The 20,579-nt window shown below is 34.7% G+C and overlaps 1 protein-coding gene across 2 annotated transcripts in view; it reads right to left on the reverse strand.

Annotated features, from left to right (window-relative positions):
* Positions 1-955: 955 nt before the first annotated feature.
* The window catches only part of HNRNPLL (heterogeneous nuclear ribonucleoprotein L like), a 37,833-nt gene continuing 18,209 nt past the window's right edge, over positions 956-20,579 (reverse strand). The window contains exons 5-13 of one of the 2 annotated variants that reach the window (XM_073897308.1): positions 19,388-19,489; positions 19,230-19,302; positions 14,945-15,016; positions 10,150-10,367; positions 7,414-7,535; positions 6,730-6,931; positions 5,385-5,442; positions 5,196-5,294; positions 956-2,017 (exon numbers count right to left, since the gene is read on the reverse strand). In XM_073897308.1, coding sequence (XP_073753409.1) covers positions 1,962-2,017; positions 5,196-5,294; positions 5,385-5,442; positions 6,730-6,931; positions 7,414-7,535; positions 10,150-10,367; positions 14,945-15,016; positions 19,230-19,302; positions 19,388-19,489 — 1,002 coding nt within the window. In that variant the 3' untranslated portion in view covers positions 956-1,961. The remainder of the gene's footprint in view (positions 2,018-5,195; positions 5,295-5,384; positions 5,443-6,729; positions 6,932-7,413; positions 7,536-10,149; positions 10,368-14,944; positions 15,017-19,229; positions 19,303-19,387; positions 19,490-20,579) is intronic. The other variant, XM_073897309.1, reaches the window with a different exon arrangement.

Here is a 20,579-nt window from a genome sequence, read left to right on the forward strand (position 1 = left end):
ACCCGTCTCATTTCTGAAAGGATTAAGGCAAACTCTTGTAAGTTAAAATTCAAAATAAAACTTTTACAAAAGATCTAAATGGAACTTCTACTTGCAAATTTATTTAAAAGTCTCAAGATCACAAAACTGCTATTGCCAACTATTCAGTTAATCTGGGTAGATGAAACATTTCCCTCTTATTAAAGATAAATATAAAATGGCTGTATCACATTTTTATTATAAAAAAGCTATGAATTTGGGGCACCTGGGTGGCTCAGTTGGTTAAGCTTTGTCTGCTTTAACTCAGGTCATGATCCCAGGGTCCTGGGATTGAGCCCCGCATCAGGCTTCCTGCTCAGTGGGGAGTCTGCTTCTCCCCCTGCTTACGTGCTATGTCAAATTAATTAATTAATCTTAAAAAATGAATTTGATAACAAGTGTGCTATAGTCTTTCTTTTTTTTCAGATTTTATTTTTTACAAGAGTGAGAGAAAGAGAGCAAGCACAAGCAAGGGCAGTGGCAGGCAGAGGGAGAGAGAGAGGCAGACTCCCCACTGAGCAGGGAGCCCAATGCAGGACTCGATCCCAGGACCCTGGGATCATGCCCTGAGCTGAAGGCAGACGCTTAACCAACTGAGCCATCAAGGCACTCAAGTGTGCTACATATAGTCTCTCTTTTTTTTTAAGATTTTATTTATTCATTTGACAGAGAGAGACACAGCGAGAGAGGGAACACAAGCACGGGGAGTGGGAGAGAGAGAAGCAGGCTTCCCGCTGAGCAGGGAGCCTGCTGAGCAGGGAGCCCGATGCGGGGCTCGATGCCAGGACCCTGGGATCATGACCTGAGCCAAAGTCAGACACTTCACAAATGAGCCACCCAGGCACCCCTATATATAGTCTCTTAATACCATGTTTTACACCCTACTTACACCTTCCTTACGATATATTCTTTCCCAAAAAAGGAAAAAAAACAGATCCAGTGGGAGAAAGAATGTTTAATAAATGGTGTTGAAACAAATAGCTATCTGTTTGGAATAAAAATAAAATTAGATCCTTACACCTTGCACCATATAGAAAAATACATATATTACTGATGGATTCAAGAGTAAAAAATAAAAATGCAAGTACCCAAAACTCTACATACAATTTTAAGGGGTTCTGGGACTCCCTAAAGCCCATTCATGGATCTCAGGTTAGGAATTATTAATCATAACTTCTATTAAAATCTTAATGCCAAATACCAGATGTGTTTTCAAGATCAAGTCACATGCAACAAATGAAGATGAACACATTAACTCATTGTTGTAACTTTATAAAATCTCCAAACTGGAACTAGAAACAGAGGCATGGCAATACAAATGGACAATGACTTAAAAAAAAAAAAATTACAACAATTTAAATAAGTTTGAGTGCATACTGTACAAGTGTATCCATGTCTGTTAGCCTTTCAGAAATATAAAATCAGCTAAATCTTTAGTACTTAAAATTCATTGTGTGCAATGTTATTCTCAAACTTGATTAAAATACTTAATAAATACAAGTTATGTTTAATATGAATAACTGCAACATACTTAAACATCTAAACATATAATAGGAATTCTATAATATTAAAATGCAATACTTTCACCTGCATTAATCTCATACACAATGGAAAAATACTTGCAGATAATTAGCATTAAGAATGCAAATATATTTTCACTGTGGAAGAAAAATAATAAGATTAGAAATCATATATTTGCGTAATCTACAAGGAAGCTGTAGATAGTCTACATTATGACATTCTATTTTAAAATGAAAACAATTCAATATTTAACTTTACAACAAGTTTACTCAAGGCAAAATATTTGTTTATTACAGAACAGGATCTTAAATCAAAGTAAGCAAGGCAACATTAGATCAACCATCTTAGTTTTTTTTTTTAATGAAGTGTAGCTTTAAAATTGTAATAAAGGTGAACATAAATTCTAACATGCTCTTCTCTTCTTATAAATGGGATGATGTAGAAAAGCAAAGCTTCAATGTGTAGGGATTGGAACCATCTGCAAAAATTAAAAAACAAAGTTAACAGGTCACTTCATCAAACTTTCAAGATTACCTTGAATTAGCAGAGTAAATTATTTCACATTTTTATAAAATCAGAAGTGGAAAGAGAAAGGAAAATTTCTACGTAAGGTAAGGGGAAGATTACTTTTGTACATCTCTACCAGCAGGTAAGCTACATGAAGGTAGGAACTTTGTCCACTGCTACATTCCTACTGCTCTAAACCTTATCTGACACATAGAGACACTCAATATTTCTTAGTAAATTAATTAATCATTACAGATAAACAGTATGGGATTAGGCTTATGTCCATCAGCAAAGTTCACTTTGCAGAATATATTAGAATAGCAATTCCTCTATAAAAGCCAGTTCAAACTGAATGGGAAGTAATCAGAGAGGGAGACAAACCCTGAGAGACTCTTAACTCTAAGAAACAAACAGGGTTGCTGGAGGGGAGGTCAGTAGAGGGGATGGGGTAATAGGGTGATGTGATGAGCACTGGGTATTATACGCAACTGATGAATTACTGAATTCTACATCTGAAACTAATGATGTTCTATATGTTGGCTAATTGAATGTATTTTTATTTATTTTTTTAAGATTTTATTTATTTATTTGAGAGAGAGAGAGTGAGAGAAAGAGAGCACGAGAGGGAAGAGGGTCAGAGGGAGAAGCAGACTCCCCGCTGAGCAGGGAGCCCGATGTGGGACTCGATCCCGGGACTCCAGGATCATGACCTGAGCCGAAGGCAGTCGCCCAACCAACTGAGCCACCCAGGCGCCCTGAATTTAAATTAAAAAAAAAAAAGCCAATTCAAATACAGGCTGGGAAATGGGTAAGAATGGAATGTACAGGAAGATATTAATAAGCTGAAAAAGTTCCAGGAGAGCTAGTATTAAGTTCTAAAATTACCCCCCCCCAAAAAACAACAACAACAACAACAAGAGAATGATCCACAAAAAGTTTTCCATTTTATGTATTTTTCTTTAACTTCTCAGACCAGGCAGAGATAATTCCTCCTCAATTAATTATGCAAAGAAACAATTCTGGTATCTTAACATATTAAAAAAATTTTTAATTCCTATAAAGGGAAAAGCATATAAATTAACAAGTATTTGCATGCACTGGAGAGGATAAAAAGATAAATAATTGTTCCTGCCTCCAAGGAGTTTGAAATATATCTTGGGTATGTCTCAAATATGCATATAATTTTAAAGCCTTTAAAAACCTTCTAACAAATATTAGGCTTGATTTGCTACTTAAAATTTACTTCTGTGACTAAAAGTTAAATGAAAGGAAGTATTCCTATTTATGTCTTTTAATTAAAATTTTTAAATATAAAAAATATATAGATTGATATGATAAACCACCTAGCTTCAATAATTGTCAGCATCTGGCAGTCTTATTTCATCTACCTACACGACACACCATTTTGGGAGCTGGAATATTTTTTTTTTAAAGATTTTTATTTATTCATTTGCGGGAGAGACAGAGAGAGAACAAGCAGGGGTGAGGCAGAGGGAGAGGGAGAAGCAGACTCCCTGCTGAGCAAGGAGCCCGATGCGGGACTCAATCCCAGGACCCTGGGATAACGACCTGAGTCGAAGGCAGACGCTTAACCATCTGAGCCACCCAGGCGCCCGGGAGCTAGAATATTTTAAACTAAATCCTAGATACGTTTATTCTACCCATAAATCCGTCAGTGTGTATTTTTCTTTTTCCACATCACATCTAGTAAAATTATTGTTTTCTTCCACTATTTAGAAAAATAAGGGTTTAACACCCTTTAGATCCAGGATCAAAATAAAGTACACAGCACAAAGCTTCAAAAGTTAAATACTTGAGCATACTTTGTGTGGTAGAAAAAGAGGTCGTTTACCATTCTGGAGAGAATAAAACAGTGACAATTTCATTTAATACAAATTAAAACAATGGAATACCATTTTTCATATATCATACTGGTTAAAGATTCAACATCTGACAAGACTCAGTGTTGGTAAAGAGTGTTGGGAAACGGGCATTCTCACATACCACAGGTAGAAATGTAAATTGGTGCAACCTTTTTAAAGGGCACTCTAGCAACATTTATCAGAATATAAACCTTTATGTTCTCCACTACTAGGAAATTGCCCTACAAATACAAAAAGTGCAATGATAAGGATGTTGTATTATAGTAATAGAAAAAACAACTGGAAAAAAACTGTATTCATCAGTGGGGAAATGGGTAAATCAAACTGTGGTATATCTCTACTATGAATAGCTACTCTGCATATGCTTTAAAAAAAAAGTAGCTTTACAAGTGCTGATATATGGTTCTAAGGCATATTAAATGAAAACAGCAAGGCACTGAAGAGTTGTATAGAATAACCATTTTGTATAACTTTTAAAAATGTAGATATACATACACTGAGGAGGAGGAATAAAAGGAGACAAATAGGTTAGAAGTTGTAGAAAGCTTTAACTTTCATTTTGCACCTCATGTGCTGTCTTAAGTTTTTTAACCACATAAATGTATGTATTGCTTTCTTCTAAAAAGATCAACAGAGACTGTGGAAGCCAGCACCCAAGATGGCCCCAATGATCCCTACCCTCCTGGTATTCACAGCTCTGTACAGTCCCCTCCCACACTGTACCACGGGTGGTCTGTGGGACCACAATACAGCATAAGTGATAGTATGTCACTTCCAATGTTAGGTTATAAGAGACACTGTGGCTTCTGTTTTAGTCTTTTGCTCTCATCCCTCTTGGATCACTCACTCTGAAGGAAGCCAGCCACCATGATGAAATGGCCAATGTAGCTTCAGTGGACTTGCAAACAACCACATAAATGAGCTTGGAAATGGATTTCCCAATCTCCAATCATGACTTGAAATGACTGTAGACCCAGACAACAGCTTGACTGTAACCTCAAGAGACCGTAAGCTAGAAACACCCAGCTAAACTGTACACGGAATACTGACCCTTAGTTTGCTGTTTTAAGCTACTAAATGTGGTAATCTGTTACATAGCAATAGGTAACTAATACAAGGATTGTGTGGGTTGTGGGATTTGTAGGACTTTTTTCTTCATACTTCTCTATTAAAAGAAAACAACAACAAAAGCAGTGTTATTTTAAAATTATTGTCGATGTTTCTAAAGTTACTCCTACTGAATAATTATGACACAATTTTACTTACTTGGAACTCTTATCTGGTAGTGATTAAGTGCCGTAAGGGCTTCTACTGCATCAGTTTTGCACTCCCATTCTAATAGCCCAGAAAGTGTTTTGGCAGAAGCTAAAACAAAACAAAGAAACACAAATCCAGTTGTTACGTGCTTGTCATCAGTTTAACCAGAAAACTTAAGAAGAGGGAATGTGCACTTACGTTTTGCATCAAACACTTTATATTTGATGAATGTAAGAACTTCATGGTCGTTACATAACTGTCAAAGAAATGTGAAACTCCATTAAAAATATGGCCAAAATAATATTCCTGCCTTTTACTTTTTTAGAAAGTAAACTTTATGGGGGCACCTGTGTGGCTCAGTCGGTTAAGTGTCCGGGACTCTTGATTTCAGCTTAGGTCATGATCTCAGGGTCATGAGCATTGGGCCCCAGCATGAAGCCAGCTTAAGATTCTCTCTGTGCCTCTCCCTCTGCCCCTCCCCACCCCCCTGCGTGCACTCATGTGCTCATCATGCTCTCACTCTCTCTCTCTAGAATAAAGAAAAATAAACTTTATGGCAGCATTTAAGTCTGGCATGAATGAATTAAATCAAACATGTTTTTATTTATTAGTATTTTTTTCGATAGAGACAGAGACAGGGAGAGAGGGAACACAAGCAGGGGGAGTGGGAGAGGGAGAAGCAGGCTTCCCGCGGAGCAGGGAGCCCGATGCAGGACTTGATCCCAGGACCTTGGGACCATGACCTAAGCCGAAGGCAGACGCTTAACGACTGAGCCACCCAGGCGCCCCCAAACATATTTTTAGATTGGTAAGTTCTATGAGAAAATAAACTTTAAAAAGTGATATTCTATAAACTATGTAAATAATTTAGTGCTGTACGATAAAACCATAGATTTATAACTGAAATATGTATTCTCAGAGTTATTAGGATTTATCTAGTACCTAAGGGACAGAGTGGAGTTCCCAGAAATTTTCCCAGAAAATCAATTCTTTTCTGAAGCATTTACTACAGTTTGGCAAAAAGGCAGGGATATATAAAATTTTGTTATGGGCAAGATTTTTTTTTTAAAGATTTTACTTATCGAGAGAGAGAGAGTGCACATGAGCACGAGTGGGAGGGAGGGGCAAAGGGAGAGGGAGAAGCAGGCTCCCTGCTGAGCAGGGAGCCCAATGCGGGACTCGATCCCAGGACCCTGAGATCATGACCTGAGCCGATGGTAGATGCTTAACCAACTGAGCCACCCAGGTGCCCCCTGTTATGGGCAAGATTTAAGGGCATAATAAAAGAACTCACTGAATGCAGAAGTCAGGTATCTCATTCTAATTCCAACTCTCAAAAAGACTGAGCCACAAATCAACAAAAGACTAAAAAGGCTAATGCAGAATGGAGGCCAGAAAAGTACAGAGTGAACTAAATAACAAAATACTAATAATGTCCAAAGCAGATGATGAACAGACCAAGACTTTAAAATGAGGCTAAAATATTATAAATTTTAAAATAAGAAATAGGAACATTCTACACAGTTGTATTTCAGCCACCTACCTTTGTGAAAGTCTCCTCTGTGACACACAGTGGAACATTATAATAATGCAGCACACATGAGGGTGGCTGGATTATATTCTTAGATGCTTGACCAGCACTTGTAAAGCGATTATTTTTGCTCATTGCAAAATCTTTGTAGCTACTTGTACCATCCTCCAGTTCAAATATTTGACTTGGAACAACTGAATGTTGTTTAGACACACTAAAGATTGGGAAGGAAAAAGGTATAGAAGATACCTTGTTAGATGTAAAGCAACAAGTAGGCAGTGTCAAAAGGTTAATATCTATGCCTGCATCAATTTTAACAAATAAGACAAATGTAGCTATTTAAATGTGATTTAGTTATTTAATATTTTAAACATTTATTTGAATACTTAAATTTAGTTTAATTTATAAACCATCACTCTTATAGTTTAGGTATATTCTCACATTAGGAAACTTTATATAAAACTTGCCCATTTTTAACATGCTGTTTTATAATCATAACACTAAAAACTAGGTATAGGTGAGCAAAACCTGAATTATATGAACCTAACATACTTTGTCTAAAATGATAACATTATAGGTGCTAGTTTCAAATGTGCTCTCAGTTACATTAAAATATTCTGAAATTAAAATTAGTATCTCTAATAAAAATGAAGATTTTTTAATACTTTTAAAATTTACCACTTTTAAGATAATTACCAAACATTAAGTCTTTTCCCAAATAATTTGACATTGTTAAGGTGTGTGACAGCTCTTTCTACAGCATACTCATCACCCATTTCTACCAGTGCTGTACCAGGAATGGTCTTCATAAATTTTACCTGTAAATACAAAATCCCAAAAAGGTGACTATTTATTTCCCTTCTATAATAACGGATTTTCTGAAAGAGAGTATGATTTAAGTGGTTGAGGTCAAATATGGAAGATCACCTGGAATCTTGACTTTACTCTGCTGTGCTATTAGACACTCATAAGTCTTACCAAAATTTAACAAAGTTAAAAAGGAAGACTATAATTCTATTGTGTAGCACAATGAAGAAGAGCACAGGCTTACCCTGGCTCTGCTACTTATTTTGTGATTTGGGGTGATTGTCTTCTCTGAGCCACAGATCTCCCTATAAAACAGAGACAATGATAATACCTGGTAGGGTTCATCAATATTTATTCATTCAACAAATATTTATTAGGTGCCTAAATGTTTTGATAAACACTGTGCTGGGTACTGGGTATTAATGGTAAACATAATAGATACAGTCTTCTTGAAACTTATATTCTGGTAAGTAGGTCAAAAAATTTTAAAGTAAAAAATGATTCCCAACTACTCAGAATGCTGTTAAAGCAATAAACAAGATGCTGTAAGAAATAATGCATGATAGCCTTGAGACAGCACTGCCAGTAGGAAGGCTTGTACAGGTAGGGGCAGTTTTAAAAACAGGCATACTTCACAAATTTTCATGGCATCTTGGGCAGAGGCCATACTTAGCCTCTTATATTATTCTAATTTTAGTAGATAACACTATAGTAATAAGGGTTAAATGGGTTAATGTATGATAATCATTCAGCATACTACCTACCCCTTAGAAAGTCCTTCAATAGCTATTCTGTACCACTAACATTGGTGACACCTTGAGATATTTGTTAGCCTTAGAATACTACGAATGGATTTAATAAATGCAGCATAATAGCATTTATATCCACTCTTGCAACTACCGATTTTAATGGGCTATTCCAGCATTTTTATACTATACCTGTACTTGAACAAAACTCAGTTGTAGCAGGACTTTTCAGCTTTACTTGAAATCAATTATCTTCTTGTGGGCAAAATTTCTATACTTTGATTTAATCCAATAACATCCTACAAATCTAACAATGACTAAATAAATATCTTATGTTAAATATGTAGCTCTTATACTTATAAATCTAAAAAAAAGGTGAGGCATAATTACCTATATATAGGTCTTTTAAAGGACTAGCATAGCCTAAGTTTCATGTATCATAATAGATCATTTAAAATATTTTTTTTGACATGTGAGACTGGAATTGTTCAAATAGCAAACAGAAAACTTTTAAGTTTATTAGACAAAATGACTTAGGTTTCTAAATCATGAGATAATTAGTTCATAAGAGAAAAGACAAAGATATACTAAAGATGTTGATTTAACTGACTGATCTGATTGTTTACAAATGTGAAAAGCACAAAGAGAAAAGTAACATTATGTGATAAGGTTAAAATACACATTAAAGCCCATTTAGTTATCAAACATGCAGTTCCTAAACCCTAACACCTAGGTGTCTAAGATAAATGTCTGTGTGAAAAAATCTGAACTACTTCTCCCAGTGTTGCTAAATCTGTCCATGTATTCCTGGCAAGTTATATAAGCAGAAACACCCCATATGTTCTATCCCTAGACCAATGTGGGATTTTCTTTCTTTTCTTTTCTAAATGTGGTCAAATGGTTATGTTGAGAAAATTCTTGTTCCAGAGATTTTTCTGAGTTGCTTTCTCAGTTCAAGGAGACTTTACTTTAGAATTAATGAACTAAGAACTAAGAGTACCAACTTTTGAAGCCATGCTCCTGCTCCCACACATTTATGACTCACATGCTTGTACCTTTTAATTGTTGTGAAAAGAACACTAAAATCACTCAAAACAATAGAGAAAAAAACATTATCTCAGTACTGAAACTCAAGTTGGCAAGTGTATCAAACAACTGGTAACTTAAGATGACCAATCATTTCCCCAGTTAAATTTCCATGATTTTTTGGAAAATAGTTTAAGTATCTACTTTATGATACTATTTTAAATATTTATGAGATATCAATGAACAAAACAGCACAGATCTGGGGAAATGGTTGTCTAATGAAAATAGGATTATAACTTTAAAGATCTTTAAAATATGTAAAATTTAAATATTTTGCTACTTTCTGAGTGTAATCCAGATAAAGTTTTGAATACATTTTGTCAGTTTCAAATACTGATAGAGCTAAAAGCACATTGTTCCTCAGAAGATACTGGAAATCTAGCATTTGAGAGGCAAGTAATTAAATCTAGAACTCTCCTAAAATTCCATGACTTGTGGCCAAGCTCCATGAAAGTACTGCTCTTTCAAATTCTGTAGTTCGACATGTTAAGTGCTAGAAACACTTTGCAATGATAAAAAAATGCAGGCTAGTAATTGATTAAACTACTGTTTTGGACTTCTATTTATATTACCTATTTTTAAAGTATTTTTAGTACCAACAACTTATACTAATCACTTACCAACAAAAAACAATTTCTGAAGCTTCTACCTAATGAATTTTTAGCTTATGTGGGTTACTACTAAAAGAACTTGTATGTTCCTAATACAAGGGGAAGACACATGTATTTGCTGCCTTTTCAAACTTTCCTACTAGATATCCTAGCAAAAGAAATTAATATAAAACGAAACTTACCTTTTCAATATTTCCATATAAGCAGAATAAGTTGAACACTCTTGAACAATTCATTTTTAGCTGATGTAATCCACTAACCATTACAACTGAACCAGAGGGATTTCCTCCATGCATGTAAGAGGAAGAAGCCTGTGGTAATGGATATGCAACAAGCTCAGGTGTATCTCGAGAGCCCATTCTGTAACGACTTGGTAAAGGCAATAATGGACCATGGGATCCTATAAAAATGATAAACAAAACAAAACACAACTTTAGCAGATATTCTTCACCACATTAAAAGTAAACTATTAATATTAGCTAGTTTGATGTATGTCCAAGGAAAACTCAAATAAATGTGTTAATATTCAAATATAACCTGTGGGGATTAATAAAATCTGTATTTCTGTGTACCAGATCTAAGATACATTGACCTGCACATCCCTGCATATACACCAGGCTTTACGTTTAAAAAATACTGTTTAACAAAAAAGTATATAAGGTCAGGCCACAGATAGCAGGGATGGGAAGAATCAGTGTAAAACTTTGGGTCACTGTGTACAAACTGTATCTTAAATTTTTTTTAAAAAACCTTCTGCCAACATCTTTTGGAGGATAATACAATAAAATATACAGGGAAATCTTGAAAACTATCTCTATACAGACATAACAAAAAGAACATCTCTAGTTCCACTGAAAAGCTATCTCCTTTTTACTCCTACTCCTTTTACTGTAACGTGCCTTCTGGTATTTTATTCCCCTAATTCTAATTTAGGAAACGAAATTCCTAATTTCATTAATATCTCACCTACTCAAAGGTGTCATTTATTCAGCATCCCACATTATCTGAAACAACATCAAGAACCCAGAATAATGCCTGAATATCTGAAACCGTTGTCACAAAACACACACAAATCTATGTCTCATACTAAGAATCCTTATAAAGAATCAACTTTCTAATTTTAGAATAGTTCTAAACAACTTTGATTTATCCAGTTTTCCCATCCATAACAGATTGGAAGTAACACGAAAAATAAAGCTAAAGTGAATGGAACAGACAGGAATAGGGGAGTCTGGAGAAACTGATACTAAAAGCAGGCATAGGGCACATTCACAAGAGCAAGAAGAGAGAGTCGTAAGAACTGAGAAGCAACTAAGAAACTGACTCATAAACTGGTGGTTGCCAGAGGGGAGACGAGAGGCGGTGAAATAGGTGAAGGGGATGGGATCAAGTACCAACTCCCAGTTACTAAAAAATAAGTCTCTGGGATGAAAAGTACTGTGGAGGGAAAATGGTCAATAATATTGTAATAATGTTGTATGGTACTACACTTATCATGGTGAGCACTGCACAATGTATAGAATCATCCAATTGCTAGGTTGTATACCTGAAACTAATATAACATTGTATGTCAACTATACTTCAATTTAAAAAAAAGCAGCAGCAACTAAAATGGACGCATAGCTCAGAAATATAAACCTACGTGTTAGGTGCTCCTAAGTTAGTGATTACAGAAGTATACTCTTATAACATGCAAAGGTCCTCCTGATGTGCAAGAAACCAATCCAAAAACCCAAGTCCTTTCCTCATTTCCGTTAGGTGCTCCTGAGTTAGTGATTACAGAAGTATACTCTTATAACATGCAAAGGTCCTCCTGATGTGCAAGAAACCAATCCAAAAACTCAAGTCTTTTCCTCATTTCTCAAGAAGTAAGAATATGCAATGCTACTCACTCTCATTTTTATGTAAGAGATACTTGTCATCTACTAAGTAAGGTACTAAGAACTACATTTTGGTATTCATAGCATGCTATCAGAGCTCATGCGGACTCCAATTCAGTATTTAGTATTCTAAATATAACTGCCATTCATAACAACACAGCAATACCACCACTGAGCACACACACATGTGAATTCCTACAATTTCATGAAGGAAGAAACACTTCATCAATGCATCATCATCAGTGTCGCCTGAAACTGGAATGGTTTTCAACTGCCCTTCTTGCTGGTAATTAGTAGTTTATCAAAACAATATAGCTCATGGTGAGTTACTTGTTAGTAACAACACATGTTTTGGCCTCCAATTTAAACTTTATATATATATGCTGGGGTCAAATATCAATCATTCTTATCCCTATTGCAAAAGTACATATCCATACTATACCGTCCCTCCACTACCACCATTTGCTTGTACAGTAATGACACTTCACTATTATCACTAAATTTTCTTTTTCGTAGAAAGTAGAAAGATGTGTGCTGGATGGGCAGTACAAACTTCCACTCTACTTAAGTTGGCCAAAAATGTTGAGATCCACTGCCATAGGTAACAACTGAATTCAGTGCAAAAAAATGTAACTGATCAGGATTAAATTACGTTATCTACACTATTTAAATTGTTGCCTATATTGTTTAAGAAAATAGAAAATCTTTTTAAAGGTTTCTATACATAAAAAAGTTCATACAAAATGTTTTGATGCTTAAAAAGTTAATACTTCAGGTATTAAAAAAATTCACTTATGTGGGAAAATGCTACATAAATGGCATTATTATCATTTGGAAAGCATTTCTCATCCTTGTACTTTAAAATCTTTGGTCCAGGAGCCATATCCAAAGATGCTTGCAATTAATATACAAACTTTTCTTAGACCCACAGAAACTAAATCTGTATAAAAGTGGTAAAAATAGTATTTTTCAAGTATGAGGACGTCTACCAGTTCACCTCATAGGACAGGGCTTCCCAAAGTAAAAGATTTAAAGAGTTCTGAAAGCACAGATTTATACTGCTATAAAAAAAAAACAATGAATAAATTTAATTTAATTAAATAATTAAGCCTTTTCTATTCCCTCATTCTCATATACCATCATAAAGGGCAAGCCACCCATGATATGACACCAAAATGCAAAAACACCTGTTTTGCTGAATTGCTGATCTGAAGGGATACAGCTCAATTTGCAGTTTTTAAAAAGGCTCAATATATCACTAGCACCTACTCCCCATCTTCTTCGCTTTCCCCCCAATTTCCTCACCTTACTTCTCTTCTCCACCTCTTTTTATTCATCTCTCTCTCCTCCTATACTCCCCTAGGAAAGCAGAACAAGTTATCCTCAGAGAGTTAACTGTTTCAATGGACATAGCTCAGAATGGATGCCCCTACACAACCCCACCACAACCATTCCTCCTCAGCAGAACCCTATTTAACTGCCAATGCAAAGAATTTTGCACCTCTCTTTAAGTAAGCTTACATTAAAATTTACACACACACAAACATGCAAAATCAATTAGGGTATGAAATTGACAAAGAATTTCACAACAGGCTTTTTAAAAATATAAAGAGGAATTTTTATATTTAAAAACAAAGTTCTCGGCATGCATATATTTTTATTTATACAATTTATCAGTAAGATATATTTTATAAAGAAAGGCAAACCTGAAAACCCATACTGAGAAAATAGTCTGTGTCAACACTACCACAGTAAGGTTCTTTGTCCTTCATTTATTCTTTCACAGATTTTTCTAGACCTCTTTGGCAAAATATTTAAACAATTTTTAGCCTTCCGCTGACTGCCATGACACATATACCCCACAACTACACTACAAACTTGTGGTTAGCAATTCTTTGTAACCTTCCATTATGGGAAGCACAGTAGGCTCCTAATAAGTGTTTCTTTACTGCAGGAGAACTATCCATATGACCAGATTTAATATTTATGCTGTTAAACAGCTAAGAAAAATGATCAAGGAACTCACTAAAACAACGGTAGGAAGATTATCATTCTATACCACATTTACTGTTTTGACAAAAAAAAAAAAAAGAGATTGTTTCAATCACTTCTGCCATATAGACTACCATAGCAACCTGAACAAACACACACACACACACACACACACACGTACTAAATCCCAGAGTTCAAAAAAAGACACTAAGGAATAAGCTAAAACTCACGGCTAAGAAGAGTCATCAAACATGTAGGCAATTTGAAAACATTTCAGACAATAGGCAACACAGGGAGATTTTCGAAGATAAATCCCAAGAGTACAATATAGCAATTTCTATCTTCTACCACTTCAAATAGCATTGTACTTCAGCTTTAAACCACAGAATAGGTGGAGCCAATAACTACTACTAAAAACTAAAAAAGATTAAAAAACACAGAACTTATAACAAGTTAAAAGTCTTATCAATAGCAATTCTCAACATTTACCCCTACAAGGACAATAGTCTGATACCTAACTCTTTCCTGAGGAAGAATATTATTCTAGGTTTCATGATCTTAATCTTACCAAGACAGCAAACATTAAAACAGAAGTTTTAAAAGAGGAATTAAATACAAACAAATTTAGCCAAAGCCAAAATACCAACTGTAGAACTAAAAAATTAGGCTCTAACCAGAAACATGTTTCTTTTTGACAAATGCCCCATTCTTTCTGCCTTTATTACTCAAAGTTCCTCTTTGTTCATAACTGCTAGAATGGAAGAAAATATACTTACTAACCAATAGTATTTCCTTTTGGTCCTCTAATAGACCAGAGGCCATTACTAATCAAAACCAAACCAAACCAAACCAAAATGGTAAAAAAGCTTTCAATCCCCAACCAATAGCTCTCATTCATCTCAAGGATTATATGATATATCAATATCCTAAGAAAACAAAGGATTTTGGACAACTCCTTGGGAGTACATTATAAGGGACAGATCCTCTATAAACCAAGTCAGGTGAGCAGGAAAAATAGAGACAAGATATGTGCCATTCTTCATCAGAAAAGCAAAAATTCTAATAGTTCATCTATACTACCTTCCTTCTGCCTTGACAAACTTACCATAGCCATCATGTCTAAACGAAGAAGGGTGTTCTCCCAAAATGGCTTGTCTCTGGCGACCCTTTCCTCTATCTGACACAAAAGTAGAAACATGGTTTTAACAATTTTGACCCAAGTACTTAACAGAGTACTCACATGGGAAACACCCATTCAAAACATCCATTACAATTCATAAAAGAAATATGATTCCTGGTTAACTTTAAACATCCATTCATATCCAATTTAAATACAAACACCAAGAGTTTAAGGAAGTAATTCTATCTAACAAATTCCACTTAACTTGAAATATCTTTTTGGCAAATGCCAAATACAATCACACTTTCAAATTTAAGGAAAGAATGGATACTTTTCAGAAAGTGAACATACACAATGCTAGAGTTTGACACTGTACAGAAGTTTTTACCAATACATGTCTTTAAAACAAGCTTTAAGTGCAGTACTTTTGAAAGACAGTACCTGAATCATACTATTAGCTTCAACAGCAACACATTTTCAAAGTGGGCTTCTTTCAAGAAGTTCAGCATAAGCCAACAACAACCTGTATTACATGGTTTCACAATCAGTAAACACAGAGTATTTTGTATGTATATACACATATTTACAAACACCTACTGACTTGAGAGCTGGAAATTTGCACATCACTGGCCCATATTATATCATGGATTGGTCATTGTCTATAGACCTTAACACCAGGCAGGACTATGAGCACCCCCCCAAAGTTTAAATATGCCAAGATAAAGCTAACCAAGGGGGCTACATTATTGGATGAGAGTACTACAATACTCCTAAAAAATAATTTTTATTCTAGCTACGTTTTCAGGAAAGGCATGCCAATTTTCCTAAATTTAATTTGAGACATCAAAAAAAAATTACTTGTAAGTTTCTAAAATAGCACTTCCTATGTTGGTTGGTAAATTTTAGAAATTACTGTACAATACTTTTAGAAAGTTTGCTGATCAAATTATAGTACCAAATAAGATTTTTTTTTTAAATGTATCTTATGAGTCTGGTCATTCTAATCTTTGAAAATTCATAGAAAGGCTTTCTATAAATCCTTAGTCATCTAAACAAATGAGGTTTATGGGAGATGAGAAATAATTTTCACTTCAGCCCAGAGAAGTATCATTTTAAGTACCTATTCCAAGTTATAGCATTATAAAAGGGACCTAAGAGGTCATCTTATTCAACTTTTATTCAGTATATAAATTCTCTTTACACCATCCCTATCAATTGGAACCATCTAGCCCTCTGCTTACCCAACACCAATAACAAGGTACTCACTACTTTCCCTTACATTTTCAGTTGGTCCTAAATAATGAGATAATTTTTATATTGTATAGAAATTGGTCCTCTACCCATATTTTATCCCATTCGGGCCTCACAGACTTCATCTTTCTCCAAAAACCCTCTCAAATGCTGCCAATTTATCAAGATCCTCCCTCCATTTCCCCAAAGTCATTTCTTCTCCAGTCATTCACAGTTCCTTCTTTCCATTACATGGGTTCCAGCATCATAATTTAAGTCCCACTCCTCCTGAATTAATCCAGTCTGCTAATCCCTCCTGTTAATATTCTTCTACTTAAGCATGCCACCAAACACTACATGCAATTCCTTTTCTGATCTAAGGAATCTTAACCAAAACCACCATAGTGTCTTCATGGCTCAGTTTTATTGATACAGTTAAGAATGTGCTATATAAAGGAAAGAGCACTAGACTGGGAATCAGAAGATTCCAATTTAACCACTAATTCACTGTATAATCACAGAAACTCACAATCTTCATTCATAAAATGAAGGAGTTAGAGTGGATGGTCTCCCAAGGTATCTTTCAGCCAAACATTCTCATTATTAATAATTCTCTTCATTCAAAGCATTCACTACCTAATAAAAGGTCACATAAAACAGAAGTGTGCAGAACAGTCAAATACTGATCACATCAGTCTATAAATAGTGGTTTGTGACTTTTCATGAATTCATCTGAAATCTGATGGAAACTGTGTATCTTCTCCCCAAAAAGATGCACACATATACAAGTTTTTGTTTAACATTTCTGGAATGATTCTCTGGAGTCCAGGTTAAGAACTTTTTGCACTAAAATGTAATTTGGGCTGAAAAGGGACTTTCAAAAATGAGGTTATATTTATTACAGAGATTTTTTTGGTAGAAAAAGTTACAATTCAGTATCAACTTGAGTGGAAGATGAAGTCACTACAAAAACAAAAACGGAAACTGCTAGTCTTGCCAGACAAATATCAGGAATTAGAAAGCAAGAATGTTTTCCCCTTGAAAACCAACCAAACTTCTGCTTTACTTCTTTATATTTCACTATTTAAGTATCTACCTCATACGTTTCTAACCTTTCCTGATTGTAATTCCTTGTATCAAAAACTAATCTAAGCTGGCTCTGCGGAAACTTTAAACCCAGAAGAACAGATGTAAACACTATTAAAATAAGAAGCACATCTACAAATGTTTTAAGAGACATTAAGAGAAATGTAATCAAAACTCACTGTTTCAAATGAGTTAAAAAAAAAAGTATTCAATAACAGACTGTAATTTGACAGAAGTGAGAGATTTCTCATCAACCACTTGTTCTGTTGTTTGAGTACTAAGGCCTTGTTTTCCAATACTGCATTCAACTGTACCAAGCCTATGCCAAACAGATTTGTAAATAGGGAAAAATGTGGGGTCCAGCCAAAGCTGCATCACAATACAAACCTGTCTGCAACCCCATGCATAAGGCAAGATGATTTCCTAAGAATTGAGAATTAAAGGGGCCAATCAGCCAAAGTTCTAAATACTGGAACATGCAAAGGATCATCACATTGTCCTTCATTTTCTCTTTTGGCAAGAGTACATGCACTACTGAGTCCCTACTGCCCAAGATATTTTGGATGCCGTAAAAATTTTTCCTACTTTATGGACTTTTACAGATATGCTCATCTTGGTGAGTTTTTTCAACATGTGGTTCACACACTGATATTGTAGTTGAGGTGTAGCCAATACTGCAGCCCCCTTGTTTTTACAAGATCCACATTTTAATTTGTATATTCCAGAATTGCCACACAGTTAGTTGAACAATTTTATCAGTCAAATCTATGCTCATGAAATCTAGCATTTATAAGTTATAGGTGAAAATGCATCTCAAATGAAATGCTCTTATTTTAAGATTTATCAAGTTTAAATATAGTCTACCTTAAACAGACATGTTACTTTCACCTACATTTGAAATGTCGAAATTTCTAGTTACACAAGTTAACATGAGTAATAACCTTAAATCGTTACAAAAAGTAACAACTTATAAACAGCCACTTTACAAAAAATCAAACCACACAGAAACCATCTTTTACATATAATGCAACTTTTCATCATTATGTTAATCTGTTCAATGTCCACAGTTAAGGAAAAAAACCCCAAAAGAGTATATTTAAGTGCAGCAAATGTGCACCTTTCTAATCCTTTTATCTTTAATATCTGTGTGGATTGGTTGAGCATTAGCAGTTCTCAAGACCTATAGATAAACTGGCCCTGGTTATTTGCCAATTAACAATTTAAATCTAAGCTGAAAACAGTTACATTAATGGGCATTAAGATTTACAACATTGTAAATAAAGTCTAGTACCCGTTAGTGAAAAGTCTTAAATTCTACAACTGAAACCTTAAGGGAAATCAGACCAATATACACATACAACTTGAATAAATGGGCACAGTCTATCATGGTGTTCATCCCATGCAAGTCTGAAGTACTGTTAAGTGTCCTCCTTTAAAAACTTGGGGTGATGGTGCATGCAGTATGCAGTCAAGGTGAATTGCAAGTCTGAGTTTTTCAGAGGGCTTTTTGCTGATGCCGATGTTGTGCATGATGAAGTGTAGAGTCAGCCTGCTGGAGTCCTCTATCCTTCTTAATGCCTCGTCCAGCTTGGGGGAAAAGTCCTTTCCATAGAGAAGCAGTGTGCAAGTTTGCAGTTTGTAAGGAATATTCTGAATCAGTTTCCTCTCCTCCAAAGAGAGAGAGCTGCTTGGAGAAATGCAAGTCCTTGAACTGCGGGCGTGCCTGTATGTGTGGGCTCCTTGTTGAACTAAATATAAATAACTCAGTACATACCAGTAGGGGGCACTAATTTCAAGGTTATTTTCCAGCATTACATGGCCTTTTGCAACAAAAGCATTCACCAACAAGGTTTTCTTTTGAATGAACTAGCTCACCTCCGGAAAAAGGAATCTAACTGTATGTAAAAATTTGTCAGCAGATTTAAGTACATTCTAAAATGCATAAAATACTTACCTCGTCTTCCCAAATATGGTTTAGTGTAGTCCCAACTGTCATTGTCATTCCTAATAACATTTAGACGAGTTGGCTGTTAAGATTAAAAAGAAAGTAAGCTCAAATTATATATCCAAAGCATAAATATTTCTTTGGCTAAGTGTTGAAAAAATATTTACCCTTGCATATTCGATTTTTAGTGTGCAACATCCAGCATATATATCTGCTCCATTGAGTGCTGCTTTAGCTTTCTGGGCACAAAGGACAGATTCAAACATAAGCTCTATTAAGGAAATTTGGTTTAAGGTGTCCAATATTTAATCATTATTCACTGCCTAAGAAAAGGACTGAAAATAAACATAATTCTCCCTTCTAGAAATGTTTTACCAATAAAATTTCTAGATGAATTTTAGGAAAATTCATTTTTAAGATCCAGGATACCAAAGAAAACATAATAAACCAAACTATCTACATTAATCCTTCTAAATAATCAAAAGTACTTTATAAATTGAAAAGAAGAGGGGAAATGGAGCATGGTCCCATTCCCTGGCAAATGACAGTTTGCTATCTAGAAACAGGAAATATTTTACTCTTAAAGGAGGAAAAACATTACAAAAAACCAAAACTATATAAAACAAATAATTTGATTTTTATATATTTCTGAGAAGACAGTTTTATAATCACTTAACTATCTTCATTTTATTGGTTTTAAAAAATTACTTGGGTCTACCGTTGTTTAAAAAAAAAAATCAAACCACCAAAGTGGTTTAAAAAAAAAAAAAAGGACAAAAACACCTTGCTTGAAGTCAGCACTATTAAGAGTTTGCTGTATAGCCCCCACCTTTTTTATGCATACACATGTACACACAGGTTGGGGGATAGTTATTTTTTTACATGGGATTATACAATACATACTATTTTGAAACTTGCTCTTTTTACTCAACAATTAAATTTAACAAAAAAGTTTTTACATAAACCATGACCATTTGAAAAATTCAACCAAAAAAGGGAAGAAGAGTTTTGTATTCCTGACTCTATAAAGTTTTAGTACTTCCAAATTACCTATTTTAAGGAGAGAGTCAGAATAGTCCATTTGGGATACATTTTAAAAAGGTACAAATGAGCACTGGGTGTTATATGCAACTAATGAATCATTGAACACTACATCAAAAACTAATGATATACTATATGTTGGCTAACTGAACATAGAAAATTTTAAAAAATAAAATAAAAAGGTATAAATGTACATATTATCAAATAATGTTATTTCTTCCCCATTAAAAAGAAAAGCATACTGTGAGATGAAGTACTGGAATGTTTTTAGGTAACAAGTTATTCTTATCAGTGGGTACTGCAGTTTCATTTTTTAAA

This window comes from Callorhinus ursinus, unplaced genomic scaffold, assembly GCF_003265705.2.
Source record: "Callorhinus ursinus isolate GAN/ISIS: 27379988/994484 unplaced genomic scaffold, GSC_fseal_2.0 scaffold10, whole genome shotgun sequence".
NCBI lineage: Eukaryota > Metazoa > Chordata > Mammalia > Carnivora > Otariidae > Callorhinus > Callorhinus ursinus.